Below are 18,952 nucleotides of genomic sequence, written 5' to 3' on the forward strand. Positions count from 1 at the left end.
ATGGTCGGAGCACACCTGAACGCTCCGGTGGAGCCGGAGCAAAAGCCGGGATTTACGGAGTCCCCGCGCGGACAGGAAAGGACGGGAAGTTTATCATGGATTAGGGAATTAATGGGGATGAATTCCCGCCCGCTGATGGATGGGACGGACGCTCCATTAGGGAATGATTTAGGATTTTCCTGCTCATTGTGGAGCAGGGAGGGCTCGGCTGGGGTCGGAATGTTGGGATTGGGGAAGAGGGGAAACAGGGAAGGAATTCCAGGGATTTTACGGATCTGTGTTCTTAGATTTATTTTTTTTTTTTATGCTTTTATTTCCATATTTTTCATTTTTCTGTGGATTTACGATGGGATCATTTGGGATGGAAGGGATCCTAAAGCTCAGCCAGGGTCACCTCCCACGATCCCAGGATTCCCAGGTTTTTGGGGTGGGCTGGGAATGGCAGAGCCCTTCCAGGCTCTGGGATGAGATTCCATGGGAAGAGCTGTGATCCACAATGGGAATTGGATTTTCCATGGGAACTGGGTTTTCCATGGGAATTGGGTTTTCCATGTCCATAACCCAACCAGATTCCAGGGAAAAAGAGCAGCTCCAGCCTCATCCTGCTGAATCCTGGAATTCCAAGACCCTGTTTCCTATTCCCAATCCTGGGAATAGCAGCGGGATCGGGATAATCTGGGATTTCCACCCCAACCCTGCCTCTCCAAAGGAAGGGGCTGGAAACTTTGGAATGTGGGAACGACAATGGCAAATTCCAAGATTTTCCTTTGCTTCGGTCCCTGCAGGTCCGGAGGAGATCCCACGGCCTGTCCAGGATTCCGGGAATATTTTGAAGCAAGGATACCTGGAGAAGAGATCCCGAGGTAAAACCTGGAATTCCAGGGGAAAATCCAGGGCTGCCACCCCAAAATTCAGGGAAATCCCAAATTTCCAGCCTAACAAAGCCCGGAAAACACAGGAAATCCACGGATTTCCACCAGCAGGAGCTTCCAGGTTTTTCCACAGCCTTGCTGGGCTCATTCCCTTTTCCAGAGCATCCAAATTAAATCCTGGAATTAAATTAAGCCCGGCCCAGGCCTGGAGGGCAAAACTAATGAGGAGAAAAAGCCGGGAAAAGCTCCAGGGATTCGGGATCATCCCACATTTAATGCGGAGATAAGAGCCGGGCTCGGAATCCGCCTCGGCCTTATCTCCCTTTTCCCGTGAAAGCCACAAATTATTCCCTTCCTTAATGGGATTTTCTCGGGAATTATTGATGGGAAGAGGCAGAAACAGCTCCCGGTTTTTCCCTGAGCTCAGCTCGGAGTTAGGCCTGCCTTAACTCCCGCTCATCTCCGGCCTAACGACATTTCCCAGAGATTTCACCCCAAGCACCTTCTCCGGCCGCGCGGAATCCGTGAGAAACGCGTCCCGAAGGGATAAAAAGGAGGATTTTTTTCCCCCGTTTTTCCAGATTTTTTCCTGTTTTTCCTGATTTTTCCCGTTTTTTTTCCCCTTTTCCAGAGCCCAGCTTTTTCGGCTCCGAGTGGCACAAGCGCTGGTGCGTCCTCACCCACCGGAGCTTCCTCTACTACGCCAGCGAGAAAAGTGAGCGGGAAAAGAATTCCCAACTTTCGGGTGGAAAAGAGGGATCTGACCATGGAAAAACCGCCATTCCCAGAGCTCCTGGAAGGGGAAATCCCAGCTGGATTTGGGTTTTTTTTTCCCGTGGGAGCAAAAGGAATTTTCTGGACGTTTCTCTTTCCCAGAGTTTTCCTTTCTTTCCCTGGAATTTTCCAGCCATTCTGCTTTCCCAGCATTCCCCTTTCCCAGAATTCTCCAGACATTCCCCCTTTCCAGAATTTTCCAGCCATTTCCCTTTCCCAGAATTTCCTGGTCATACCACTTTTCCAGAATTTTCCAGCCATTTCCATTCCCATTTTCCAGAATTTTCCAGCCATTTCCATTCCCATTTCCCAGAATTTTCCAGCCATTTCCATTTCCCTACATTCCCTTTCCCGGAATTTTCCAGCCATTTCCATTTCCCTGCATTTCCTGGCCATTTCCCCTTCCCAGAATTTTCCAGCCATTCCTCTTTCCCAGAATTTCAGAGCCATTTTTCCTTCCCCAGAATTTCCTGTCCATTTCCCTTTCCCGGAATTTTCCGGCCGCGTGCCTCAGTTTCCCTCCACGGATTAAACCCCCCCCCCGGGACACATCCGGGGTGGGGAAAAGCTGGAAAATCCCAGATTTTTCCCAATTCCCTTTTCCCAGGCAAGCAGCCCAAAGGCTCCTTCCCCATCGAGCGCTACCAGGCCCACCTGGATTCCCAGCTCCGGAAAGATTCCCGGAAAAAATGCTGCTTCCGGCTGCTCTGTCCTGGCAAACGCTCCTACGAGGTGGGAATCGGTGGGAAAATGGGAATTCTGGGGGAAAATGGGAATTTGGGAGGTAAACCAGGAATTTTGGGGGGGTATGGGGATGGATTTCCATGGATTTCCGTAGATTTCTGTGGGTTTCCATGGATTTTCATATATTTTCATGGAATTCCACGGATTTCCATGGCTTTCCATGGATTAGTCCCTCCAGCTCTCCTGGCTGTGCTCTGCTCCCGCTCGGAGCCGGGCGACAAATCCCGGGAATGGTTTTTCCCGGTGCCCCGGGGTCGGGAATGGCAGATCCCTGTTCCCGAATCCCAAATCCCGGGATAACGGATTCTCCCGGCAGTTCACAGCTCCGAGCCCGGCCGAGGCCCAGGATTGGGTGGAGCAGATCCGCTTCCTCCTCAAGGGTGAGTCCGGAGCAGCTCCCGGATTTTGGGATCCTTGGGAAGCGTTTCCCCGCCGGGATCGCCGGGATCCATCCTGGGTTTGGGGGACTTGCTCCAGATGGAGAAAATTCCAGAAATTCTCTGGAATGCCCAGGCAGGATCCATCCCTTCAGGCCGCCATGGAATTTGGGGTCATTCCCTGGGATTTTCCATCTTTCCTTGGGGTTTTCCCATTGTTTTTTCCCAGTTCTCTGCTGTAGGGTTTGGAGCTCGGTCCCACCCCTCTGGAATTGGGAGAATTCCCACTTTTCATCCCATTTTCCCTCTCTCCCAGCTGGGTTTGCCCCAGCTGGAGTCAGAGAAAATTCCAGAAACCCTCTGGAATTTTCCAGAACCTCTGGAACCCCCCCAGCACCGACCCTTCAGGATCCATCCCAGAATTTGGGGTTATTTACTGGGATTTTCCATCTTTCCTTGGGGTTTTTTCCCATATTTCCTTAAATTTTCCCTTGGATTTTCACCCGTTCTCAGGCGCAGGATTATGGATCCATTCCCCCCGCTCTGAGATCGGGAGAATTCCCGCTTTTCCATCCCGTTTTCCCTGTTTCCCGGCAGACCTGAGCTCCCTGACCATTCCCTGTGACGAGGATGAGGAGGAGGAGGAGGAGGAGGAGCTCTCCAAGGACCGGGACAGCTCCGATTCCATGAACAATTCCCAAAATTCCACCCTGAATCCGGAAGAGCCGGAGCTGGAAGGCGACGACATCTACGAGGTGTTGCCAGGTGAGCTCCCAGATTCCCAATTTTTCCTCGGAAAAAAGTGAGGAAACCTCAGCCGGAGCCATTCCCACATCTCCACCCGAAATTCCAAGGTTTTATCCCATTCCTTTATTCCCAGTTTTTGATGGACATCCCAAATCCCAACCTTGTTTTTCTGGGAATTTCAGATCTGGGAATTCTGCTGGAGCAGCTCTCGGAGTTTTCCTGGATTCTCATGGATTTCCATGGATTTTGGTTGACTTTATGGGTTTTCACAGATTTCCATGGATTTTCATGGGGTTTTCCTTGGATTTCCATGGATTTCCATACATTTCTATGGATTTCCATGGATTTCCATGGGTTTTCATGAGTTTTCATGGATTTCCATAGGTTTTCCATGGATTTTCATGGGTTTCCATGGGTTTTTTCCTTGGATTTCCATGGATTTCCATACATTTCTATGAATTTCCATGGCTTTCTTCCTTGGATTTTCATGGGTTTCCATGGGTTTCTCCTTGGAATTCCATGGATTTCCATGGGGTTTTTTTCCTTGGATTTCCATGCATTTCCATGTTTTTCCCCTTGGATTTCCATGCATTCCCATGGTTTTTCCCTTGGAATTCCACGCATTTCCACTGATTTCCACGGATTAAACTCTCCACCTTCCCCGGAATAACCCACCTCACCATCCCAAACCCCCAAAAACCCTGGGAAAAAAGAAAAACCACCAATCCCAAACCCCTCCCTCTCCTTCCTTCACCTCCCGACCAAAAAAATCCCGGGAGACGGGAAGAGGAAAAAAAAAAAACCGGGAAAAGCCACGGAGCGGCCGTTTCCCGGCGTTAATGAAGTTTTACACAAACAGACGCGGCCGAGGCCAAATAAAATTTCACAGGTGATAAATTTTTCCAATTTCCCGGGAAGGATGGGATGGGAATGTTCAGTCGGGAGTGAAGGTGTCCGCTCGGAAGCGCCGAGCGCTGCCGGGGAATTTTATCGCCTGGAAAATTGAATCAAATTGCTCCATTAAAAAACTCGGCTCCGCCGAGATTCCGAAGCTTCCCCGGGATGCGCCGGCGGCTCCGGAGCCCCGGGGTGAGGATCCCAAAAGTGGAGAGGGAGAAGTTGGATGTTCCAAAGTTTTCCCGGCTTTTTTTCTTTGGATTCGATCTTGGAAAATCCAAGTTGGGTGGGATTGGGAAGGCAGGGCTTCACTTCCAGGCCTGATTCCAGGAAAGCACCTGGATCCATCAGATTTGATTCCAGGAAAACTTCAGGATCCATCGGATTTGATCCAGGAAAACTTCAGGATCCATCGGATTTGATCCAGGAAAACTTCAGGATCCATCAGATTTGATCCAGGAAAACATCTGGATCCCGGATTTAATTCCAGGAAAACTTCAGGATCCATCAGATTTGATCCAGGAAAACATCTGGATCCCGGATTTAATTCCAGGAAAACTTCAGGATCCATCAGATTTGATCCAGGAAAACACCCGGATCCCAGATTTAATTCCAGGAAATCCCCTGGATAGTGGAGAGGGGCTGCTCCAGTCCCCACGGATCCCATTCCCGGATTTCCCAGCTCCAAATCCCGCAGGAATGTGCCTGGACACGGAGTGGGCAGGGATGGGAAGGGATTTTCCATGGATGGGAAATGGGTTTTCCATGGATGAGGACGGGAATTTGGGATGCTCCACGCAGCTCCACTCCCTTCCCGTTTTTCCAGCCCCTCTGGAATCTGCCTCTCCATGGGATCATTCCTTCCATCCCTTCCTCCTCCTCTTCGCGAATCCTCTTTCTCCCGAATTCATTCCCAGCCTGGAATTTCCCCTCTGGAATCTCCTTTTCCCAAGGCACCTCTCTCCCCGCGGGAACGCCCAGAATTCCTGGATTTGTTTTTCCCGGTGTCCGCGACAATTCCCGTTTTCCACAAAAATCTTCTCCGATGCTTCCTCTCTCCGCAATCAATCCCTGAATTTTTTATTCCCAGGATTCTCCCAGAGCCCTGAGAGCCGGAGCTGTGACATTCCCAGATTTTCCCGGATTTTTCTGCTGCTTTTCCCTGATTTTTCCAATGTTTTTTCCCTCCCCAGATGAGGAGCCGGAGCCGCCATTCCCTGAGGATGAGGAGGATTTCGGGAGCGGGGACGGTAAGATCCCAATCCAAAGGATTTCCAGGATATGGACGGGGGGAATATTTTGGGATTTTGGCCACTTTGGAGCATCCTGGGCTGTGGAAAATGCGGGGAACGGGAGAATTCCTGGGATTTGACGAAGGAGCCTCTTGGCAATGGCGGAATTCCCGCTGGGAATTCCAACCTCAACCCGATGGGATGAGGAGGCATCTCCCAAAATTCCTGGGATAAAGGAAGTGTTTGGGGTTTCCAAATGGGATTTTTATCCCTAAAAGGCCAGGGAGGCGTCCCAGGGGAATTTTGGGATGGTTCCTGCAGATCCAACCCCCGTGGATCCCACCGGATATTCCGGGGATGCCTCCAGAGCCCTCCCATCCCTCTGGGAAGGAGCTGGGATGAGGAGAATTCCTGGGAAAGGACGGAAAACTGGGACAAAACTCTCAGGGGAGCACCAATCCCTCGGCCAGCGAGTCCAGGATGGAATTCCATGGAATTCCTGGCCTTGTCCAACCTCAACATTCAACATTCCCGAGGGATTTGGAGCCTTTCCCATCCCAGAGGAGCTCCGGGAGAACTTTTGGCTCGGGAATGGCCTTGGAGCTCCTGTTCCTATGAATCCCTCACCCCCTCCCAACCCTTTCTTTCCCTTTTTCCCAGGAAATTCCGACTGGGATTACTCCAGGTATTACCAGGGACTGTGGGATTGCCGCGGGGACAATCCCGACGAGCTCTCCTTCCGACGGGGCGACCTCATCCGTGTCCTCAGCAAGGTAGGAGCCGGAATTTTGGGGGGGAATTTTTTGGGGGAATTTTTGGGGATTTTTTGGGAATTTTTTGGGGGATTTTTTTTTTTTTTAATTTTGAGGGAATTTTTGGTGAATTTTTTGGGGGGAATTTTTGGGGAATGTTCTGGGAATTTTGGCTCGTTTCCCATTTCATTTCCCATTTCCAACGGGGTGACGTCATCCGCATCCTCAGCGAAGTAGAATCCAGAAATTTTTTTATCTCCGGCCAATCCCTCACTCAGAACCGACGGATCCCGCGGGGTTTCCCGGTAAATTCGGGATGCGGGAAGAGGCAGCGGTGGGAGGAGGAGGAGGAGGAGGAGGAGGAGGAGGAAAGGTCGGGAATTCTCGCTCAGCTGCGCCTTCATTCCCTTCTCAATCTTGTCCCAATTAATTTCCCGGAATTAATCTCGCGGCGGCCGCTGGCTCCTATAAAATCCCATCTGGCGCCTTCCCGGCCTGACATTCCCGGGAAACCTGGGAAAGCCGGGCCTGGGAATCACGGAATTGTCGCGGCCGGATCGCGATCCGCGGATCCCGATGCCGTGGAAAGCGACCCCATCCCGGCGTTCCTCGGGCTCTTCCCGGGAAATCGGGCCCTGTTTTATCCCGGGAATGCCGGGAGTGCCGATCCCAAGGGATCCTGGCGCCCCTGGATCTGGGAATGATCCCGCTGGGAATGGCGGGAGGGACGGATGGGGCAGCTGGAAGGCAGCGGTTACTGCGGTCACTGTGGTCACTCCTGGTCACTCTGGTCACTCTGGTCACTGTGGTCACTCTGGTCACTCTGGTCACTCTGGTCACTCCTGGTCACTGGAGTCACTCCTGGTCACTGTGGTCAGTGTGGTCAGTGTGGTCACTCCTGGTCACTGTGGTCACTGTGGTCAGTGTGGTCACTCCAGGTCACCCCTGGTCACCCCTGGTCACCCCTGGTCACTGTGGTCAGTGTGGTCACTGGTCAGTGTGGTCAGTGTGGTCACTCCTGTTCACTGTGGTCACTGTGGTCAGTGTGGTCACTCCAGGTCACCCCTGGTCACTCTTGGTCACTGCGGTCACTGTGGTCATTGGTCAGTGTGGTCACTGTGGTCACTGGGGTCAGTGTGGTCACTCCTGGTCACTGTGGTCATTGGTCACTGGTCAGTGTGGTCACTCCTGGTCACCCCTGGTCACTCCTGGTCACCCCTGGTCACTCCTGGTCACTGCAGTCACTGCGTTCACTGTGGTCATTGGTCACTCCTGGTCACTCCTGGTCACTGGGGTCACTGGGGTCACCCCTGGTCATTCCTGGTCACTCTGGTCACTGTGGTCATTGGTCACTGTGGTCACTCCTGGTCACTCCTGGTCACTGTGGTCACTCCTGATCACTCCTGGTCACTCCTGGTCACTGTGGTCACTCCTGGTCACTCCTGGTCACTCTGGTCACTCCTGGTCACTCCTGGTCACTCTGGTCACTGTGGTCATTGGTCACTGTGGTCACTCCTGGTCACTCCTGGTCACTGTGGTCACTCCTGGTCACTCCTGGTCACTCTGGTCACTGTGGTCATTGGTCACTGGTCAGTGTGGTCACCCCTGGTCACCCCTGGTCACCCCTGGTCACTGCGGTCACTGCGGTCACTCGGGGCTGGAATTCCCAGGATATTCCGGGATATTCCGGGAATGAAATGAATGATCAATTAATAAATAATCTGGGAGATTAATGTTAATCAATTAATAAATGAACAGGCAAAGCGAGGTTAATTAATTAATAAATAATGAGGGGAAGAAATCTGTGATAAATTAATAAATAAAGAGGTAAATTGATGATAATTAATCAATAAACAGGAATTTAAATCCGTTATAAAATAGCAAATAAACAGGTAAATAAACGGTAATTAATTAATTAACTATAAATTCAGAAATAAACAGGTTAAAAAAAGGTAACAAAATATTAATTAATCCATTATAAATTAATAAATATACAGGTTTTAAAGAGGTAAAGAAATGCTCATTAATTAATTAGAAATTAATAAATAAACAGGTTTAAAAAAGGTAAATAAATGGTCATTAATTAATTATAAATGAATAAATAAACAGGTTTCAAAAAGGTAACTAAATATTAATTAATCCATTGTAAATTAATAAATAAACAGGTAAACAAAGAGGTAAATAAATGGTAATTAATTAATTATAAATTAATAAAGAAACAAAGAAGCAAAGAGGTAAATAAATGCTGATTAACAAATTAGAAATTAATAAGTAAAAAGATAATAAATAAATGGTGGTTAATTAATTAGAAATTAATAAATAATAAGGTAAATAAATGGAGATGAATGCATTGCAAATTAATAAATAAACGGGTTTTAAAAAGGTAAATAAATGGAAATTAATGCATCAGAAATTAAGAAATAAGCAGGTTAAACAAAGGTAAATAAATGGAAATAAATTAATTATCAATTACTAAATAAATTAGTAAAAATTAGTAAATGAATAAATTAGGCATTTTAATTGAAATATTTAACATTTTTCATATTTTACGGTTTTTACTTTGCATTTTATATTTTCATTTTTACATTTCACACTGGGCATTTTAATTGGCATCTTTTACTTTTTTACAATTTACATTTTTTATATTTTACATTTTTTCTATTTTCTATTTTTCTATTTTACATTTTTATATTTTGCATTTTTTACTTTCTATTTTCTATTTTAATTTTTATATTTCACAGGTTACATTTTAATTGATATTTTTTTCTTTGAATCTGTATCTTTTATATTTTATTTTATTTCTATTTCTATTTTATTTTATTTATATTAAATTTATATTAAATTTATATTTTATTTATATTTTATTTATATTTTATTTATATTTTATTTATATTTTATTTATATTTTATTTTTTATATTTGATAAATAAATAAAAACATTTTTATTTTTTGTACAATTTTTTAATCGGATATTTGATTTTTTTTAGTTTCTAGATTAAATTTCATGTTTTGATTTGTGTAATTTATATTTTACTTTCTTACATTCGAGATTTTATATTCGATATTTTGTATTTTATATTTCATATTTTACAATTTAAATTTTATATTTTACATTTTACAATTTAAATTTAATATTTTATATTATATATTTTACATTTTATATTTTATATTTCACATTTTACATTTTACATTTTATATTTTATATTTCACTTTTTATATTTTACAATTTAAATTTTATATTTTATATTTTATATTTTATATTTCACATTTTATACTTTACAATTTAAATTTTGTATTTTGTATTTTATATTTTATATTTTATATTTTGTATTTTATATTTCACATTTTATACTTTACAATTTAAATTTTGTATTTTGTATTTTATATTTTACATTGTACATTTTATATTTTATATTTCACATTTCCTATTTTGTATTTTACATTTTATTTTCTATTTTCTATTTTAATTTTACCTTTTCACCTTCTGGATTCCACCCCTCCCCTGCCGGCAGAGTCGGGAATTTTTCCATGGAAAACAGCAGGAAAAGCAGAGAAACTGCGGGGAAAAAAACCAATCCCGCTTATCCGAAATATCCCGGGAAAGGCTGGAATCCCAGAAATCCCAGAAATCCCAGAAATCCCAGAAATCCCAGAAATTCCAGGAATCCCAGAAATTCCAGGAATCCCCAGGCTCCTTTTCCCGGTGCTGACCCCAAATCCCAGCGGGAATTCCGCGGATGAATTCCCTGGGAGCGCAATTCCAGAGATTCCCGGGTTCCATTCCCTCCGGAATCCGCGGAATTCCCACTCCTGGAATTCCCCAAACAAAAACGATCCCAAAAAATCCCCCCCAAGCTGCGGGAAATCCGGGATCCTGGATTTGGGGGAAATGGGAATTCTCTTTTATTCCCGGTTTTTTTTAACCCCATTTCCGGAAGGAAGATCCCGGTTTTATGGGAGGGGAAAAAGGGAATTCGGAATCCCCAAAAAAGGCTGGAATTCCCGATTCATCCCGGGAATTGTCCCCAGTAAATGTGGTTTAAAACCACGGGAATTCATCCCGAGGAATGCCGGGATGAGGGAATTCATGGATCGGGGGCAAGGATGAGATTCCCGGCCTTTTCCCGCTTTTCCAGATGGATTTGGGATTCCGGGATGTGGGACGGGGGTGCTGGGTCGGGATTGGGATTGGGATTGGGAAGGGTCTGGGATGGGATCCTTGGGATGTTCCAGGAATGAGGGGAAACCATTCCCAGTGATGCCGATCCCAGGAAAAGGGGGAACAATCCCAGTAAATCCCAGTTCCAGATCCCAGGAAAACCCAATCCCAGTAAATCCCAGTTCCAGATCCCAGGAAAACCTGATCCCAGCAAATCCCAGTTCCAGATCCCAGGAAAACCCAATCCCAGTAAATCCCAGTTTGGGAGCGGAGAGGGGAGCACATTCCCAGTTCTCCCAGTTCCCCATCCCAGTCCCGCCCCTGTCCCAGCCCCAGGTCCCTCCTTTTTCCCAAAATCCCTACAGCAATCCCAAGGGAAAATCCCCAAATTCCCAATCCCTGGGATCCCAAACTCCTGGAGCAGGGATCCCAAATTCCCAATCCCTGGGATCCCAAACTCCTGGAGCAGGGATCCCAAATTCCCAATCCCTGGGATCCCGAATTCCCAATCCCTGGGATCCCAAATTCCCAATCCCTGGGATCCCGAATTCCCAATCCCTGGGATCCCAAATTCCCAATCCCTGGGATCCCGAATTCCCAATCCCTGGGATCCCAAATTCCCAATCCCTGGGATCCCGAATTCCCAGAGCAGGGATCCCGCTGGAAGGAACCACCCTGGATTGGGATTTTCCCGAAAATCCAGGAAGCAAAGGGGCGGTTCTGGAATTCCTTGGAAAATTGAGCTGCGTCCCCATTCCCGATCCCATCCCAGGCCACCCCCTCACCCCCTTTCCCTGCCCCAAATCCAGGGAATCTCAGGGAATTTGGAGGGGGAAGCGACCCCGGGGTTTTGTCTGGAAAGCGACTTTTGATGGGATTTTTAACGGGAATTTCGATCGGATTCTTGATGGGAATTCTGATCGGATTTGGGATCACATTTTTCCGATGGGATTTGGGATCAGATTTTTCCGATGGGCTTTTTAATCGGAATTTTTGATGGAATTTTTGATGGGATTTTTGATGGGATTTGGGATCTCTTGAACGAGATTTTTAATCGGAATTTTTAGACGGGATTTTTTTTTTAATCAGATTTTTTTTTCCTTTAATTTTTATCCGATTTCCGATGGGATTTTTGGATCCATCCCGGACCCGGCTCTTTCCGCTCCCAAATCCTCATCCCTCTCCTTCCTCCGGCAATTCGGGATTCGGGAATTATCCCAAACCCTCCCCGCAGCTCCATCAGGCGCGACTTTAAACCCCAAACCCTCGGAGCGAATTCCGCTCCAGGAACCAAATCCAAACCCCTCCCGCTTTTTTATTTCCCTTCATTTCATTTTCCTCCCCTTTTTTTTCCCCCCGCTGGGAGGACGGGAAAGGTTCATTATTTTCCTCTCTCCCCAACATCTCCACCATTAAATCCGGCAACTTTTTCCCGGTGAAAAACGGGCGATTTTCGCTTTCTTCTCCCTCCCCGCTCCGCGGCGCCGTTATTAAAATGCTAATTTCAACAACAAAAAAAATTAAAAAAAAAAAAAGAGATTTAAATATCTGCCGGTGCCGCGGCGTTAATTGCGGCCCGTAATGAGCTCTGGGGATGGGGGAGAGCAGCAGCCGCCGCCGCCTCATTAGCGGCCGCCTTCATTAATTCCGCCGGCCCCGCGCTGACCCCGCGGGCCGCAGGTGGAGCCCGAGCGGCCCCGGGGAGGCGGCGGCCGGGCCGGGCCGGGCTCGGTTCCCCCGGTAACGGCGGCGGGAGCGGCCCGAGAGGCTCCGGGGGCTGCGGGGGAGAGCACCGGGGTGGGGGGGGACCGCTGGAGGGAGAGGGGGGACAGCGATTTTGGGAGGTGCGGCCGTGATTCTGGGGGGTTCAGTCGTGTTTCCTGCGCGTTTTCCACAAATTTTGGGAGGTGCAGCCCGATTTTGGGAGGTTCGGTCCCGATTTTGGGAGGTTCAGCCCCGATTTTGGGGGGTTCAGCCCCGACTTTGGGAGGTGCGGCCGCGATTTTAGGAGGTTCGGTCCCGATTTTGGGAGGTTCAGCCCCGATTTTGGGAGGTTCGGCCCCGATTTGGGGAGGTCCAGCCGCGATTTTGGGAGGTTCGGCCCCGATTTTGGGAGGTTCAGCCCCGATTTTGGGAGGTTCAGCCCCGATTTTGGGAGGTTCAGTCCTGATTTTGGGAGGTTCAGTCCTGATTTTGGGGGGTTCAGCCCCGATTCCTGCGCGTTTTCCACAGATTTTGGGAGGTGCATCCCGATTTTGGGAGGTTCGGTCCCGATTTTGGGAGGTTCAGCCCCGATTTTGGGGGGTTCAGCCCCGATTTTAGGAGGTTCAGCCCCGATTTTGGGGGGTTCAGCCCCGATTTTGGGAGGTTCAGCCCCGATTTTGGGAGGTTCAGCCCCGATTTTGGGGGGTTCAGCCCCGATTTTGGGAAGTTCAGCCCCGATTCCTGTGTGTTTTTCCCAAATTCTGGGAGGTTCAGCCGAGATTTGGAAAGTTCAGCCGCGATTCCTGTGCGTTTTCCCCAAATTCCTGCAGGTTCACCCCGATTTTGGGAGGTTCAGCCCCGATTTTGGGAGGTTCAGCCCCGATTTTGGGAGGTTCAGCCCCGATTCTGGAGTTTCAGCCCCGATTTTGGGAGGTTCGGCCCCGATTTTGGGGGGTTCAGTCCCGATTTTGGGAGGTTCGGCCCCGATTTTGGGGGGTTCAGTCCCGATTTTGGGAGGTTCGGCCCCGATTTTGGGAGGTTCGGCCCCGATTTTGGGGGGTTCAGTCCCGATTTTGGGAGGTTCGGCCCCGATTTTGGGGGGTTCAGCCTCGATTCCAGCAGTTTCACCCCAATTCCTGCGCGTTTTCCCCCAATCCCGGTATCCCTGAACCCCGAAACCCCCCCGGGACCCCCGGATCCTCCTGAGCCCCAAATCCGAGCATCCCCCGAATCCCTGCACCCCTGAAGCTCCAAATCCGACATTCCTGAAAGCCCAAACCCCCAAATCCGACACTTTTGAACCCCCAAACCCTCCCAGCAACTTCCCACAGGTATTTTCTTTTATTTTCTTTTATTTTCTTTTATTATTTTCTTTTATTTTCTTTTATTTTCTTTTATTATTTTCTTTTATTTTCTTTTATTATTTTCTTTTATTTTCTTATTTTTTCTTATTTTTTTTATTATTCCTTTTATTTTTATTTTATTTTTATTTTTATTCTTATCCTTCTATTTATTTTTATCCTTATATTTATTCTTATTCTTATATTTATTCTTATTTTAATTCTTATTTTAATTCTTATTTTTATTCTTATTTTCACTCTTATTTTAATTTAATTTTATTTTCACTTCCATTCCTTCCCCTCCTCTCTCTCCCCACAACCCGATGATCCCAAAACCCCCAAATTCCCGGGAACGGTTCCCATCCCTCGGCCGTGCCCCGGCAGCGGCTGCACTCGGGATGAACCGGAGCTCCGGGAGCGCCGGGAGCACCGGGAGCACCGGGAGCGCGGGGAGCGGTGATTTAGGGAAGCGCCGGGAGCACCGGGAGCACCGGGAGCGCGGGGAGCACCGAGAGCGGTGATTTAGGGGAGCGCCGGGAGCTCCGGGAGCGCCGGGAGCACCGGGAGCACCGGGAGCGGTGATTTAGGGAAGCGCCGGGAGCTCCGGGAGCACCGGGAGCGGTGATTTAGGGGAGCGCCGGGAGCGCCGGGAGCGCCGGGAGCACCGGGAGCGCCGGGAGCGGTGATTTAGGGGAGCGCCGGGAGCGCCGGGAGCACCGGGAGCGCCGGGAACACCGGCAGCGGCTGCACTCGGGATGAACCGGAGCACCAGGAGCTCCGGGAACACCGGGAGCGGTGATTTAGGGAGCGCCGGGAGCTCCGGGAGCACCGGGAGCGCCGGGAGTGGTGATTTAGGGGAGCACCGGGAGCCCCGGCAGCGGCTGCACTCGGGATGAACCGGAGCGCCGGGAGCGCCGGGAGCACCGGGAGCACCGGGAGCACCGGGAACACTGGGAACACCGGGAGCGGTGATTTAGGGGAGCGCCGGGAGCGCCGGGAGCACCAGGAGCACAGGGAGCACCGGGAGCGGTGATTTAGAGGAGCTCTGGGAACACCGGGAGCGGTGATTTAGGGGAGCACCGGGAGCTCCAGGATCACCGGGAACACCGGGAGCGGTGATTTAGGGGAGCGCCAGGAGCGCCAGGAGCGCCGGGAGCACCGGGAACACCGGGAACACCGGGAGCAGTGATTTAGGGGAGCTCCGGGAACACCGGGAACACCGGGAACACCGGGAGCGGTGATTTAGGGGAGCTCCGGGAACACCGGGAGCTCCAGGATCACTGGGAACACCGGAAACACCGGGAGCGGTGATTTAGGGGAGCTCCGGGAACACCGGGAGCGGTGATTTAGGGGAACACCGGGAACACCGAGAGCGGTGATTTAGGGGAGCTCCGGGAACACCGAGAGCGGTGATTTAGGGGAGCACCGGGAACACCGGGAGCTCCAGGATCACTGGGAACACCGGGAACACCGGGAGCGGTGATTTAGGGGAGCTCCGGGAACACCGGGAACACCGGGAACACCGGGAGCACCGGGAGCGGTGATTTAGGGGAGCACCGGGAACACCGGGAGCGGTGATTTAGGGGAGCACCGGGAACACCGGGAGCGGTGATTTAGGGGAGCATTACCGGCACGGCGGAGCAGCTGCGCCGGCAGATGAAACATTTCCCCGGCCGCGGAATTACACACGGAGCCTTGGCCGGGATCCAGGGATGGAGTTTGTGCCCCGGAGTCGCCCCCGGGGGTCCCTCCGGAGGGGGGGAAAAATCCTGGATTCGTCCCTGGTTCGGGGTTTTTATGGGAATCGTGGATTGGATAAATCCCGGATTCTTGGTTGGGTTTTTATGGGAATCATGGATTGGACAAATCCCTGGATCGGTGTTTTTGTGGGAATCATGGATTGGATAAATCCTGGATTCTTGGTTGGGTTTTTATGGGAATTGTGAATTGGAAAAATCCTGGATTCATCCCTGGTTCGGTGTTTTTATGGGAATCATGGATTGGATAAATCCCGGACTCTTGGTTGGGTTTTTATGGGAATCGTGAATTGGACAAATCCTGGATCCCTGGTTGGGTGTTTTTCTGGGAATCGTGGATTGGGTAAACCCCGGATTTCCTGGTTTGGGTTTTTATGGGAATCGCGGATTGGATAAGTCCTGGATCCCTGGGAAGTGTGGATCCCGATGGGATGGGACGTGGATCCTGTTGGGACCGGGTGGATCTTGCTGGACACGCGGATCCTGGTTTGGGATTCCCAGTTTGGGAATTCCCGGGATGAGAAGGACACAACTGGGGTGACCCCAAATCCAAATTCCCAACCCTGGAAAGGCACCAGATTCCCGACTTCCCGATTCCTGGGAACGGGATGACCCCAAACCCAATTCCCAGGAATTCCAATTCCCCCCAAATCCAAATTCCCAACCCCGAAGAGGCACCAGATTCCCGATTTCCCGATTCCTGGGAATGGGGAGGACGCCGCTCCTCTTCCCAGTGCTCTCCCCATTCCATGGGGAAACTGAGGCACGCACCCGGCCCTTCCCATCCCCTTTTCCTCCCGGAATCCCTTTTCCCACCCATCCCATAAAACCCCTCCCGATCCCCAATCCCAGCGCAGCCGAGCCCTCGTTAAGGCCTTAACGAACCAAAACCCAACAGAACCCAACAGAACCCAAAAGAACCCAACAGAACCCAACAAAACCCAACAGAACCCAACAGAACCCATCAAAACCCAACAGAACCCAACAAAACCCAACAGAACCCAACAGAACCCAACAGAACCCAACAGAACCCAGCAAAACCCAACAAAACCCAACAAAACCCAACAAAACCCAACAAAACTCAACAAAACCCAACAAAACCCAACAGAACCCAACAAAACCCAACAGAACCCAACAAAACCCAACAGAACCCAACAAAACCCAACAAAACCCAACAAAACCCATTCCTCCTCCTCCTCCTCCTCCTCCTCCTCCTCCTCCTCTCCCGCTTCCCAAAATCCGGGAATTCCGGGAAGGAGCGCAGCGGAGTTCGGCCGGGCTCGGCGTTAACGATTTCACGGAAATTAACGTAATTAGCGAACATCTGCGCGATGCCGTTGGGCAGCGCCGAGCGCCTTTAACGAGCTTTTAATCCTCCCCGGCAGCCCAAGCACGGCCCCGACCGCGGGGTTATCCCGTCCCTAAGGATGCCCAAAAATCCCGGGATTTATCCCAAAAATTTATCCCGGAATTCAGCAGAGAAGGAATTTTTCCTCCTTTTTAAATTGGGATTGCGAGAGCGGCCGAGGCGCCGCTCGGCCCGAGGGGTTTTGGGATAAATTTGGGGTTTTTTTCCTTAAATTGGCATTTTTTTTTTCCATCTGGATGCCCAAAAATCCCGGGATTTATCCCAAAATTTATCCCAGGATTTATCCCGAGATTTATCCCGAGGTTTATCCCAGGATTCAGCAGAGAAGGAATTTTTTTTTATGGGTTTTAAATTGGGATTAGGATTGGCGGAGTGGCCAAGGGATTTGGGGGATTTCTGTGGGATTTGGGGTGTTTTTTATGGGATTTGGGGATTTTTTTGCGGGATATGGGATTTTTTTGTGGGATTTTGAGTATTTCTTTGAGATTTGGGGGATTTCTGTGGGATTTGGGGTATTTTTACAGGATTCAGCATATGTTGGAAGTGTTTTTGTGGGATTTGGGGCATTTTTGTGGGATTTGGGTTATTTCAGTGGGATTTTGGATATTTTTTTGCGGGATTTGGGGTATTTTTGCGGGATTTGGGGTGTTTCTGCAGGATTTGGGGTATTTTTGCAGGATTTGGGGTATTTTTGCAGGATTTGGGGTATTTTTGCAGGATTTGGGGTGTTTCTGTGGGATTTTGGATATGTTTTTGTGGGATTTGGGGTATTTTTGCAGGATTTGGGGTATTTTTGCAGGATTTGGGGTGTTTCTGTGGGATTTTGGATATGTTTTTGTGGGATTTGGGGTATTTTTGCAGGATTTGGGGTATTTTTGCAGGATTTGGGGTATTTTTGCAGGATTTGGGGTGTTTCTGTGGGATTTTGGATATGTTTTTGTGGGATTTGGGGTATTTTTGCAGGATTTGGGGTATTTTTGCAGGATTTGGGGTATTTTTGCAGGATTTGGGGTATTTTTGCAGGATTTGGGGTGTTTCTGTGGGATCTGGAGGCCTGACCCCAATCCCGGTCCCACAGGAATACCCCGGCTATGGTTGGTGGGTCGGGGAGCTCGGCCAGGAAATCGGGATCGTCCCGAGGGAATTCCTGGCGCCGGCCTTCGACCTGGAGGAGTGAGCGGGACACGGACACGGACAGGTGAGGGGTTTGGGGTTTGGGGTTCGGGATTTGGGGTTTGGGGTTTGGGGTTCGGGATTTGGGGTTTGGGGTTTGGGATTTGGGGTTTGGGATTTGGGGTTTGGGATTTGGGGTTTGGGATTTGGGGTTCGGGATTTGGGGTTTGGGATTTGGGGTTTGGGGTTCGGGATTAGGGATTTGGGGTTTTGGATTTGGGGTTTGGGATTCAGGATTTGGGGTTTGGGGTCAGGTTTGGGGTTTGGGATTTGGGGTTTGGGGTCAGGTTTGGGATTTGGGATTTGGGGTTTGGGATTTGGGGTTTGGGGTCAGGTTTGGGTTTGGGATTTGGGGTTTTGGATTTGGGGTTTGGGGTTTGGGATTCGGGATTTGGGGTTTGGGGTCAGGTTTGGGATTTGGGGGTTTGGGGTCAGGTTTGGGGTTTGGGATTTGGGGTTTGGGGTATGGGATTTGGGTGTAGCTTTGGGATTTGGGGTCAGGTTTGGGATTTGGGGTTTGGGATTTGGGGTCAGGTTTGGGATTTGGGGTTTGGGATTTGGGGTTTGGGATTTGGGGTCAGGTTTGGGATTTGGGGTTTGGGGATTTGGGGTTTGGGGATTTGGGTTTGGGGTCATGTTTGGGGTTTGGGATGTGGGATTTGGGGTGCAGATTTGGGATTTGGGGATGGATCCATCCCCGCGGTCTCCATGTCCCGTTTTCCCTGGAGCAGGAGGTGGCAGCCCGCGGCATTCCCTGGATCCCAAATCCCACAGATCCCACAAATCCCATGGGATTCATGCAGCAGAGCCTCCACGGCGCTGGCACCGAGCGGATTTATCCCAAAAACCCTTCCTGGAGCCATTCCATGGGGAAACTGAGGCACGCATCCCGCTCTTCCCAAAAAAATCCCGAATTCCCTGGAGATCTCCCGCACTCATTATCCCGCTTTTCTTGCCTCAATCCCAAATTCCCTTGAAATCCCAAATCCAGGCGCTCTCCCTCAATAAATCCCTTTTTCCTCTCCAAAAAAATTCCTCTGGGAATGGCCGGGAATG

At 49.4% G+C, this 18,952-nt stretch overlaps 1 protein-coding gene across 1 annotated transcript in view; it reads left to right on the forward strand.

The window, feature by feature from the left end:
- The window catches only part of SKAP1 (src kinase associated phosphoprotein 1), a 71,876-nt gene extending 52,990 nt beyond the window's left edge, over window positions 1–18,886 (forward strand). Inside the window, exons 5-13 of the mRNA XM_014262061.2 lie at window positions 786–863; window positions 1,504–1,587; window positions 2,254–2,378; window positions 2,707–2,770; window positions 3,365–3,532; window positions 5,605–5,661; window positions 6,304–6,416; window positions 17,802–17,921; window positions 18,628–18,886. Coding sequence (XP_014117536.2) covers window positions 786–863; window positions 1,504–1,587; window positions 2,254–2,378; window positions 2,707–2,770; window positions 3,365–3,532; window positions 5,605–5,661; window positions 6,304–6,416; window positions 17,802–17,900 — 788 coding nt within the window. The 3' untranslated portion in view covers window positions 17,901–17,921; window positions 18,628–18,886. The remainder of the gene's footprint in view (window positions 1–785; window positions 864–1,503; window positions 1,588–2,253; window positions 2,379–2,706; window positions 2,771–3,364; window positions 3,533–5,604; window positions 5,662–6,303; window positions 6,417–17,801; window positions 17,922–18,627) is intronic.
- The last annotated feature ends 66 nt before the right edge of the window (window positions 18,887–18,952 follow it).

This window comes from Pseudopodoces humilis, chromosome 29 (assembly GCF_049639895.1).
Source record: "Pseudopodoces humilis isolate 2021_Gansu_Grassland_sample_001 chromosome 29, ASM4963989v1, whole genome shotgun sequence".
In the NCBI taxonomy this organism is placed as follows: domain Eukaryota; kingdom Metazoa; phylum Chordata; class Aves; order Passeriformes; family Paridae; genus Pseudopodoces; species Pseudopodoces humilis.